The sequence below is a fragment of the Triticum urartu genome, chromosome 2 (genome assembly GCF_003073215.2).
Source record: "Triticum urartu cultivar G1812 chromosome 2, Tu2.1, whole genome shotgun sequence".
NCBI lineage: Eukaryota > Viridiplantae > Streptophyta > Magnoliopsida > Poales > Poaceae > Triticum > Triticum urartu.
In genome coordinates, this window is record NC_053023.1 from 450,332,020 (window position 1) to 450,344,687 (window position 12,668).

General features: G+C 41.7%; 1 protein-coding gene across 2 annotated transcripts; it reads left to right on the plus strand.

The window, feature by feature from the left end:
* Positions 1-572: 572 nt before the first annotated feature.
* On the plus strand, positions 573-12,090 carry LOC125537819. 2 transcript variants are annotated; one of them, XM_048701126.1, is made up of 6 exons: positions 573-1,123; positions 1,220-1,299; positions 2,366-2,510; positions 2,696-3,472; positions 3,921-3,984; positions 11,780-12,090. In XM_048701126.1, the coding sequence occupies exons 1-6, from the start codon at positions 848-850 to the stop codon at positions 11,860-11,862; spliced, it is 1,425 nt and encodes a 474-aa protein (XP_048557083.1). In that variant the 5' UTR covers positions 573-847; the 3' UTR covers positions 11,863-12,090. The 2 variants fall into 2 exon arrangements, with proteins under 2 accessions (XP_048557083.1, XP_048557084.1); XM_048701127.1 differs by lacking the exon at positions 11,780-12,090 and adding an exon at positions 5,964-6,810 and having other exon boundaries at positions 574-1,123.
* Positions 12,091-12,668: the final 578 nt, after the last annotated feature.

The window sequence follows — 12,668 nt, forward strand, 5'->3', positions numbered from 1 at the left end:
TATTACGATTTTATCTATACAAATCGTAAAAGCGTATTATGACATGAGAAAAAAATCGTATTATGACGGTAAACCCAGTGAGTCAATCCGTACTTTATTATTAGGGAAAGATAGTCTATGAGAGCAAGATTGTCATGTTTTTGAAACATAATATAATGTTAGATAGGACAAATTTTTTCAAATAAATCGAAGCAGACATTCACCGCATAAGCAAATTCTCCAATTAATGCAAACATAATCGAATTACAAACAGAGGTGGAAGCACGTGCATCTGATGCAAATTTGGTGTTGGTTAAAAGTTTCGCTTCCTAACGAGCAACCTACCTAAAATCTGTAAGTTGCATCCTACTAAATCCAAGGTTGATTATCGCCAAATAATTACATGTAATTAGAGGCTCACTTAACGGCTGGCCCAATAAAGTGCATGACTTGTGGAAGCAGTTTATATAGGCTGGATTATGTACGCACGAGAAATTACTGCCCAAGCGGGGCAGCCAACGCATCAGATTAGATTAATCGTAGGGCTCGTGAGTGGTCTGATGGGAGGCTGGGCATCAGTAGTCTGATGCCTAGCGCTGCCCGTCTCTGGTGGACACGCCCAGCTGTACTGTAGCCCAGTGCATTCCCGGTGAGGAGAGTCGCGTGCAAATGCTTTTAGACTGAAGCAAAGGACACCGAAATAAGCTCCTCATGCCCTTCTCTCCGCCACCTCTTGGTTTCTCCGGCGTCTCGAGTCTCCCCCCGCCGCCAAGCGCCGCCGCCGCCGCCGCCGTCGACCTTCCAGTCTTGGTCCTCTCCACTTGCCCTCCACTACCGATAAGCATTTCCCTTGCCAAAAATCTCTCAAATGAGGACACGGAGCATGGCGTCCAAACCCGAACCAGTCCCCTCCACCCACGGGACGGCGGCTCGTGCCCCAGCGCGGGCCTCCGTGAGTGCCTCCACCCACGGGACGGCGGCTCGTGCCCCAGCGCCGGCCTCCGTGAGTGCCTCCACCCACGGGACGGTGGCTCGTGCCCCAGCGCCGGCCTCCGTGAGTGCCTCCACCCACGGGACGGCGGTTCGTGCCCCAGCGCCGGCCTCCGTGCGTGCTCCCACCTACTGTGCCACCGTGCAGAGATGCGTACGCTCGCACTTCCCCTCTTCCTTTCACTTCGCTTCCGTCCTGCTAAGCACTGGGCCTGACGTCTTCCCCTGCTTCTTTTCCTCTTTCGGTTAGGTTGCGCTCCTTGACTGGTGGCTGGTGAGGGGTCAAGGCGGCAAGATCCGTGTTGCCGGGTACATCGACAACGTCGAGAAGTGAGGCATTTCCCCCCTATCTTTCCCCCCTCCCCCCGCCGGATTTTTCGGAGGTTGCTTCCCTCGCTGTAATTTGTTTGCTATTGCGGTGCTAGGCATGTAGATGGATGTTTACCCAAAAATTGTACTTACATCTCAGTCTGCTTGGATTTCCTATGCCTCAAGTTTGTTGCTGCGCTCAGGTTTCAGTAATATTAACATTGTTATCTTGACCCAAAATCTATTGCTGCATCCTGCAATCCTGCAAATCTGGGCGTGAGTGTACAGTTTACATTCAGTCAACAGCTATGCTTTTGCTAAAGGAAATAGACTTCAAAAAAAAAAAAACTAACAAAGTTTAAGTAGGAACAATACATCATTATGCACATAAATTATGAACAATATCATCAGCACTATGTGTAATTTTTAAATTTCTCTATGATCTTAGTGGACATAAATTCGTACTGGTACTGGAAACTGGTTCCACCATGAGTAGACTGAAGAAAAGGTATATACATCATAAACCTTGTTGGCGCCATCTCCAACTTGATCTTTACCATAAGTAGTTCTTAAAGGTTTTCTGAAACCGACATATGTAAAAAAATACGGGAGTACATGGTGGAAAATAGTTGATGGGAAACATAAGATTCTCAAGTACCTGGTTTAAGCAGCTCATTTGCTTATTTTGAAAATAAACACCTTACCACTGATGTAACTCCATTAAGTTGTGCTGATGATATGTTACATAGTGTTACATCAATGGGAGGATAAACTGTGAACATGATTATGTTTTTTTTAGAACATCGCTTCTCATTGTTTTGTGTTAAAAAATCATATTTCTAGTGCAGACAAAACCATAAACCTTGATTGTATTTCTGATCGTGTGTCAAAACATCACTTTAACTCATATGCTGGTTTATGTGACTGTATCTCCATGAATAGGAAATTTTGCCTCGTTGTATTATTTGTTGTATGCACCAGAACTGGTAGCATTCAAAATTTCTACAGTGTTACACCATCTGTTAGCTTGTTAATGAGCAGTTTTTCTCGACACCTCATAACATTAACATACTCATTTTGCTAACAGGAATCGAGCAGGTCGAGTATTCAGTTCTGGTTCCATTACGGTGCGGCATGCTGATGGTACTCTTGAGACTGCAGATAACAAAATTGTATTAACTAGGGGTCCATTAAATATCGAACAGATGCATTGGAATGGATTTTCTCGTGAGGTTTGCTTTCTTTCTTCATACATCAGTTTGTTCTAGATTTTTTGTTACCAAAATGATTGTTCGTAGTTTTTCATACTTAAATAGTTCCCCTTGTCCGTCTTGTTTATCCCTGTGAATTTCATTTTTGGATGGTACCTTAACATATGGTCAAGCTTTTATCATCTAACCACATTAAATTTATGCAGGTTTCAGAACAGTTCAGGCTTGGTTTTCCTATTCAATGGGAGAAATATGCTAATTCTAACATGAAACAGGCGAATGAACACACACTATCTCCAGCAAAATCAACTGAATATTGTGTAGAGAAGTTCTTGCGCAGCAGCTTTGCCAATTCAATGGAACATACTTTGACAGAGTTTGATTTCAGAACATCCAAAGAGTCTACTGGTAATACAGATGGACCTGGGCTTCCAAACTATGTAAAACCAAGAATTCAGGAACCTTCTGGCAATAGTGGTGGTTATGATATCTCAGTGAGCAACATGGCTGCATCTGAGGGATTATGTAATGATAGGATGGGTATGCCTGATGAATCTTTTGAAGATCCTGGACCTGGAGAAACATGTAATGGTCAAGCATCTAGAGCAGATAATTCACATGAAGATATAGAGACAGATGCAAGTGGGCAGAGGATTGTTACTCACTCCATGGACTCTACTTTAGTTAATAATGATATATATAAAATAGAAGAAGAACATGGATCTTCCAAGTTGGGCAACAGCTCAGTGTGTCCCGGAACAGAACATGTGTTAGAAGCACTAAACCAAGGGGCGAGTCCAGAGAATGGAAGTGTTCAGTGTTCAAGAAGACTACGGAGCGGCAAAGTGTACGGAATGTCTAATGGTGCGTCATTGAAGAGGCGATACTCCAAGAGGAAGACAATGCAGCACGAAACATTGTGTATGAAGGTGATACCAACTGAAGAGACAACACCCCCTGCCGGTCCGACTTGTCACAAAAAGGTAGGTTGAATTTCGCACCTTGGAAGAAAACACAATGAGAAACAGTTAACTTAATAATGAAAATCAATTACGACAGGGTTCCAGTTTTGACCACATGATACATGCTACATTCTGGGATTAATTCTCTTCTAAACAAACCATCATGTAGCATTCTAATCATATCATGTTACAGTAACCATACATTGTTTCTAGATATGAAATGTTCTGTCATATTTCACCTTTGCTCCTGATGATTACAATGCTGCCACACTATAGTTGAGTGGCATGCCAGCTGTAGAACTCTTAACATTTTTACTAATAACCTCTAACTATCATATGATGATTTGATAGTGATAGTCGTGTAATTATGCCCCTTCTTTCTTTGATGTTCTCTAGCAATCATGTGTTGTTCAAGATCTTTTACTTTGTATGTACCTTTGCTAAATTGTGTAAACTTGTAACTATGTAGGGTGGCTCAGTTGCTCAAATCACTGCTTTGGATAAGCTTCAATCACATGATTCGGGTCGTAAAGGTTACTTAAATAATTTGCATTAATTTCATCAACTTTTTATCTCTCAGCTATTACTTGGTGGCAGTGACATCACAAAGGCTTGCTACTAGTTATTAGCAATCATCGACGCGCAATGCATGCTTTACACAATATATATAGCACGAAAGTGAAGCCACCTCCGAATTTTAGAAAGCAAGTCTTAAAACAATGTCATAGTTGAGTGTTAATGCTTTTGTATGGTAAAAACATTAAGTGTTGCAAAACCTCTTTAACTCCCTGTATGCACATCATATTTTGTTGTCCCAGGTAATGAATGTCGTTAAAAAATCATGCTTCAGTCCAGATAAGTGGGCATCGATCTTTTTGTACTCTAAACCGAAAAAGTTGTATCCACTGCCCTGGTACTATGTAAACATAGTGATTGCGAAACTGCAGTAGCCAAATAACGATAGTTTGTTTGTTGAATAAATGTAATCCGTCTTAAAAGTTCAAGCTCAAGCCATCTAAAACTTGGTTATACAACTTCTGATGATGATTAGTACCATACCAAATAGATGGAAACTGAGAAAAAAAACTAAGATAATAACCTTATATGGGAGGACAGCATGCTTGGCTAATCACACAGTACCAGTTGCTTGCTTGTCCACAAATCCATCTAGGTACAAATTGTGTTCTCCTCGTCTTAGCAGACATTGTTCGTCAAAAGAAAAGCTGTACTGCCAACCATGATTAGTGCCACAAATTCCTGAACCACTTTAGAGATACATATTCGATTTGAGTTAAAGATGAACGGTCCAGATCGTATGGATCCCACGACCTCGTGTTTTAGATAGTACTCCCTCCGTAAATTAATATAAGAGCGTTTAGATTACTACTTTAGTTATCTAAACGTTCTTATATTAGTTTACAGAGGGAGTAGTATAGATGAACGGTCCAGATCGTATGTATGTAGGCTAAGTACAACTCTTGCATGTAGTAGTGTAACTAGGAAGAAGGGGCGCTTGTGATGGTATTTGTTTCAAACCAATCTGCATCTCCTGATCTGTTAGACACGCTCTGCATGTTTAGCGACAATTTTAGAGGTATGGTCCTGATGCTTATTTATCTTTCTGGGATTCCATCATCTACACAAATTGAGTAACAGAAACCCCACAAAAAAAAGAGTAACAGAAAACCTGTTAGACCCACCCCACATAAGGTAATTGAAGCAGTTTGACTCGATTTGAAGTGAAAAGGTCTTTTGTTTCTGTAGATTTGTCCCAAAAAAATCATTTTTAAAATATATGTTGTCCCAATTTTTAAAAATATGGTCGTCCCTAATTCTGAGTTTACCTGAACACTCGAGTATTGTCCGTAGCGGTGGAATCAAGATTATGCAAATCTAGCTGTAGAAAATCATACAAAAGGCCTCACACGATGCAACTGAGCCGGAGCGTCATCGCTTGGCATAGAGTGATAAATTTCTTAAAATATATTGCCCACCTCCCTCTATCAGTTTGACTTTTGGATAAGTTGACTGTAGCATGAATTCAATATATACTTAGTACATGAGTCGCTCATTCAGTGATGAGAACAACAGATAACAAAACAAAACTCCGATAGAACAGCAACATATACATATATATATACAACAACTTTAAACAAGTAAAGTTTAAGAAATTAAGTCTCATGACCAAGTTGCAGTTCACACAACGGAAGCAGAAATGTACCTTGGACATGTAATTTGAACAAATGTCTTGAGAAGGCTAAAGAAAAGCATATGGCGTTCATAACCCTTTGGCGACCACTGTCTGGGATAACCATAGTCAATGTCGTCCTTTATCACTGGAGACCACCTCCTCCAAATGCTGCCATGGTGGGTGGGAGACCGATCATGCACCGATGCACAACTTCGCATTATTGACTTCTTGTGTTGAACATAATAATATTCATATTCTTCGGTTTGACCTGAAAGCACGAACCGCGGATTCAAAAGCATGTCTTCCTTCACGTTAGTGCAGGTTTCCGCGACACTTCTCATCAGCTGCCGCGTACCCATGCCTGACGCTGCAGCCTGCTAGTTGAGCAAACATGAACGGTTCAAGTGTCGTAAGTATGGGATCAACAGGCCATCAACTCCAACTGACCCCCCCGCGTGTGAGACCGGCAGCGCGGCGTGGTGGAAATTTAAGCGCAGAGAACACGAACGAGTCTTGCACGATTTCTCCCTCCTTCACGTTTGCAACACGCCAAGAGAACAGTCTCACAGACTATACTTGAGTTTGCATGTTTGCTTGATGCATCTATATAAACGAGCTCAAGCTCCAAATCCAACTTAGCCGCGGCCTAAAGCACAAGAAGCGCACTTGAAGCTCCGGAGGCAGCCCGAGCTCTTTCTCTTCTCAGCTGAAGCTGTCCGCCTCTGCCGTGCGCGAGATACCACGTCGGGACGACAATGGCGGCCGCGACGGCGAACGTGGCAGTGCTGCTCCTGTTGGTCATCCATGTCCTCGGCGTCGTCGTCGGCGCAGCGAGGCCATTGGAGGGAGATCACGGGTGGACCGGGAACGGGATCGAAATGGTGACGGAGATGCTCAGCGCCGCTAAGTCACGGTCCAGCACCCGCACGCACTGCTGCTGACGTGCATGCACAAGTTACTCCTGTAAAACTGTTCTTTGGTTCAATATATATAGGTGGATCACAGGTCAAAAGAAAAGGATGGATCAAACCTTGAAAATGGAAACATGATCGAGCTTCTGCTCTTCTTGTATTTCTATCGTGATTTGTGGAATGTATAGTTAAGTTATCCCTTTTGTAATATTAAAACCAGAAGTGTGAATATAGCACTTGATAGAGCTAATTACATCACTTGATGCTTGAACTTGACACAAATATTCACTTTGGTGCCCGCTATCGCGAAATACAGATAACTGGTTTTATAACTTAGCACACACGTCTAAATATGGTGTTAATCTGGTCCGTACACGCAAAATGCAATGACATGACATCATATTTCGATTGACGTGCCAGCATGGCACAGGACCCACATGCAACAATAAAACATGATAGCTTGTGTAGTATACGTCTCTATGACCGATGGGTCTCACCTCGAACAGGCAACCTCAAGATAGCATTTTGATGTCTAGTAAGATTACAAGGCTTAGATTTTTTTTGACCATAAAAGGCTTAATTTGTTGTAGACGAAGTGGGGTTTAAATGGTCTACGGTCTACCCCGTTTGCACATGATTGTTTTTATTTTTATTTTTGAGAAACTATACTAAGTACCCAAATTATAATGATAGTAATAAAAAGAAAGTTCATATGTTTGCGTGTTATAAATATATATAATACATACAGATAAAATAACTTATATAGAAAATATTCAAGTAATTTTTTTAAAATGTTCATATAATTAAAATAGTGTTTCTAGAATATAAAGTTTTTTTAATTACTTAGAATAATACACATATTTTAAAATGTGATTCCTAAATATTACTTACTTATACAACAATTTGAATAATTACACGCACATTTTTTTAGGTCCCAAGGACATTCAATCTAATACAAAACAAATGTCGATCTCAGTATGGTTTGTGTTGACGTTGCAAACTGGATTCCCTATGATGTAAACTACGCTTATGTTGTTGCATAAATCAAAACTATCATCCCTGGCCTCTGCATCAAGCGATGCACACAATATTAAACAACAATAATAGCATACCGGTAATGTATAGGATAGGAATTTTTTCATTGAGTCTAAGTTATTTTATATTTTCTTTGAAATATGAAGGATTGATTTCTATCCTACATAGGAATATGAACCCATTCCTACAAACTGGAGGGCTCCGAAAGATTTTTTTTCTTTGAAAATTCTATCCTATAGAATTCCTACAAAAATCCTACGAACAAAGAAGGCCTAACTGAGGGAGTATCGAACTTGGCACAATGAAGCTAAGAATAGTAAGGTAAATGGCCCTAGTCTGTTAGAAAACATGAATTTATATGAGTTATTGTTGATTCTTGATGCACTGAATTCTTGTAATTGATGGAATTATGTGTTTTGTCAAACTGTCGTCCTTTTATTTTTCCTGACTTGATGCGTATTGAATTGAGTGTAGCAAGTAGCAAGAGCACCATCTTACATTATGTTTAAACCTGAAACATGCTCTGTTTTTATGCAAACAATCAGCAACTATCACCCAGGAGAAATACATGTACAAGAAACTTTGTCGGCCTATGAGCATTCATCCCCTTATTCAATTGTATAACAGTAAAAGCACCGAGTTCATCGAGTCGTCAATTATTACAAGGTGTATGTACCGGCAGTAGTATGCATCAGATGTGAAAGTTTGACAGTAGCATATGAATCAAGCAATGAACAAATCAATTGCCAAATCCACGTCAACCTCCACAATAGCATCCGTCAAAAAGATATTAAACAGTGGTGGGTGTTCAACATTTTAGCAGTGGTTTGGAAGGTTGCAACAACAACATCATCTTTTCTTTTTTCTTGTTTTGACAAAAGAGCAACATTGGGCTGTTTTCAGTGGCGGAGCTATGTTGAGGCCAGGGGGCCAGTGCCCCCCCCCCCCCCAACCTTAGATCAATTCCTGGAGATTTTTTAAGGAGGGCTTAGAGTAGATATTTTTTTAGCATTTGGCCCCCCAAACATTGATGATTTATGTTTCGCCTCCCGTGATTTCGGCTAGCTCCGACACTGGCTGTTTTCATTAATGTAGATAGAGCAAGTTCAATGGTTATAAAGCTGTAGCCTTTCCTAAGAGAAAACTAATAGTTGGTAGAGAAGTTAGGTGTCATAGCAGCAGCAACAACAAGTAGAGGCAAAGATAACACCTGCTCAGTTCAAGGGGGGGGGGGGGGGGAATTTTCAACAGCATTTTCTTGTTTGTGAATATATGTAAAAAAAGTAGGAATTCAGAATCACAAGGAATGCATAAGCACAAGTTATAGTATGCCCTGGTTGAGTTATATTGCATCATGTATCACGGAACACCACAAATCAAAGAAATTTGTTTATTTCTGAATTGTTCATTCACAACAAGCTACATTCACTAGTCTCTGAACTCACAAGCTACAATCTGCAATGGATAAGCTCACAAGCGACAATTTGCAAGTACTAGAAACGTTAAACAGGAACAATAAAATCCATAGACGTGGTCCTTGTTTACTTTGCAACGGGCTGTGCTCGTTTCCCACACAAGTCTCTTGCAGCATGCGGTCGAGGAGTCGATAGATACAGGGATTCACAAACCATCCCGGATGCACTAGATACAACGCCATATTTACAATACTAAGTATCACTAGATCTATCATGAATTATATTTTTTATGTTATATTTATCTAGTATTTTAAATGTTCATATTATTTAAAAAAATCTCAAACTTTACAAAGATTTTTAAACAATTTTTCTTAATAGTTTCTCATAGATGGATATTTTGCTCATGTCCCATGTATACCTGGCCTAGCCGGCCCGGTCTTGCATGCGGGCCAGGGCTGGACCTGAGTTTTGAGCGTGAAGCACACGGGCCAGGCCTGGGCTTGGCTTTTTTGCGTTTTAGGGAAGAGGCCCGAGGCTCGGCGGGCTTTTTCATTGTCGGGCCGAAACCGAGTCTAGGTTTTCTGCCTTGGGCTTTGTTAGGGCTGGCCTGAAGCCCGGCCCGGCCCGACGGATGGCTAGGTATAGTCCCATGATATGACACCTCAAAAAATAAGTCCCATGATATGCGACTCGGTCCCCCATCGTGGTTACATCTTGCATGAGATGGTTGATGAGGTAACCGTCATGCATTTGCGAAGAGAGCTTACATGTGTACTGCTCAGTGCTGACCACTTGACTTTGGACGAATGATGAGTTGACATTTATTATTTTGACCTCTGAAAGAATAGAGAATGGAATTCAAACGCGCATTCTATTACCTTAACTGAAAGTTCCAAGGTCCAACAAGCTAGGAAGAACGATTCAAGTAACTGAAGTGCACGTATTGAGCAGGCCACCGATTCAGACCAAAATCCCCCGCGTAGGGGAGAAAAAACAAATATTACCACCAGGAAATTCTTCCTTCCTCGCGTTTGAATCCTGCAGAACAGGTCAGAAACTTGGCGCCAAAGGTCATGCATGCTCCTCCAAGCGAGAACACAGGCCTTGAAACCTTGCAAACGGCATGAACACTGCCGAAACAGTGCGTGCGACTCTGAACCCCAGCGATGCCTATATAAGCAAGCTCACCCATGGCATGATTTCTCCAAATCAACCGAAGCCCATCTGGTTTAGCGCCAGAACTGCTGACATTTGAAATACTACGAGACAAGTCTCTCTCCGTCTCTCTCTGGGATACACAGCGATGACGATGGCGAGGATTGCGGAGGTGATGTTGCTGCTCATGTTCTTGATGCTGATCTTCAGCGTCCACCTCGCTTCGGCTGCGAGGCTGTTGGAGGGTGAAGGATGGAGGGAGGGCGGGATCGGGACGGTGACACGGATGCTCGGCGGCATCAAGCAGTCAGGGTCTAGCCCCCCGACGCACTGCTGCTAGTTTCACCATGCATTCATTCCATAGCGGCTAAGCTAGCAACTCTGACGACTTCGTTCGTTCATTCATCATTTTGGAGAGCATGATACAGACCACCAGTGTTTGATTCATGCTGATCTATTCATTGCTTCTTTGATTATATTGTCCTTTTTCCCTCTTTCTTTGGGATAACAGTGAAGGTGTAAATTATGATACCATTTAGCAGTATATATGATTATTTGGTTTAGTCGGTTACTTGGATACATTTGTCTTTGGCTCTCTGCATATTAGCTTGTGTTCTTCGGGACTCAGTTAAAACAAATCACAAAATTCAACACAATAATAACAGTATTCACAGAGGCAGCGTCATGTTGGAGGTTGCGCTACTAGTTTCAACTTTCAAGACTCGAGCTTTTTCATGGCTTGTATGAAAATTATTTGGATCGAAGAAATATTATGGGCTCATTTGTTCACGGCATTTCAGAAACACGGGAATGTGAAAGATGCAAGGTTCGAATGTCATGCACTCCTGAATCCTATAGTATTCAGAAACTAGAGGCTGTATCATCAAGCCCTTTTGGCACGCCACGGGAAAAACGGTGTACCATGAGGTTTGACTGCATACAAAATTGTCTTTGACCTCACTGCTTTGCATCAACTACTAAAGATAATTGTGTCCATCACAATGATGCAAAGGCAGGCGTTTGAATCTCCTTTTAGTAAGTATTAAAACTTATTTAACTTATGCCAAGTAAATATACATAGTGCTTTCTCCCCTAAGAAAATTCCTATTGATAACGTGAATGTTAAAAACTGACCTAAGATTTTAGCATTTTTGGGCGAACACCCTCAGTCATGTTGGGCTCTACGCGCGAATCCTATAATGTTTGACCCCACGCGTGAATTCTAGAATGTTTGGCCCCACGCATTCTCTGTGTTATGTTATGCTCCAAATTCAAGTATAAAGAGGAAGGCTAACTTCTGACGAGCGAGCGGAGCGAGGCCCGTCGCCGGTAGGCTTGGGCCCCTAGTAATAATGAAGAATTTGAGTATATGTCAAGAGTTTCATATTCCAGTGCCGTTGATTCTTTAATGGTGTGTTCTAGGCCTGATTTGTCATTTGCAATGAGTTTGGTCAGTCGAAAATGGTAAACTGAAGGTATGCAAGATTATTCTCATGATAATCCCGCTGATATGTTGACAAAGCTACATGTTGCTAAGTTTGAGCTTTGCTCAGTCTTAGTTGGTATAACTTATTAGCCCTAGTGGTTGTTTGGCGTTGAAAGTGTTTTCTTTGTTGTTCAGGGAGGAGATTCTCATTCATGCTACAAGATGGAATTTGTCTCAAAGGTGGAGTCTGTTATATTATGCTCCAAATTCAAATATAAAGAGGAAGGTTAACTTCTGACGAGCGTGCGGAGCGAGGCCCGTCGTCGGTGGGCTTGGGCCGAAGCGGAGCGTAGCGAGTCTGAAGTTAGCCCATGTGGGCCGCCGCCCATCGACAGGGACGCCTGTGGGGTGCGGGAGGGGGGAGGGCGAAGCCCCCCCGCGGTACGGATCAGTATTGACTTAGATCACTTGTATTACATATACCTCTTGTAAGCCGCCGCACGTGATAAGTCGATCAGTTGTAAATCCTCGGTAAATGCAAACAAAGACATGGATGGATAGAGCACCACAATATTAACAAAACATCCTTACTGATCATCCTCAAAAGAGACACGGATCACTAGGAAACAACATGAACATATGGCATAACGACAAAAACAGGACAAGGACTTGGTGAAATTCGAAGTCCCTGAAATCAGCATTACCAATTACGCTACTTTGTAAGCTTGTGCTAGTCACCACAAATATCCCAAAAATACATGGCAAGTACCACTGTAAAGATGGCATGGCATATAACAAAACACATGTAGAGCTTAGGGTCATAGCATGCACGCATTAATCATGGCAAAAATGACAAAATGCCATTTGCTGAAAGAGATCTGACAAAATACTCACATAGCCCTCTTCCAACAACATTTCAGGCATCAATATGAGCTCAAATGAAAATGATTCAATGAGATGAAATGATGTACTCGTTGAGACAAACATTTTGATATGCTACACGCTCAAATCGAAGCTACGGATGCAGAGTTACGACATGATGAAAATGGCAAAATAATTAACAAGATCTGGGACTTAGAGAAAA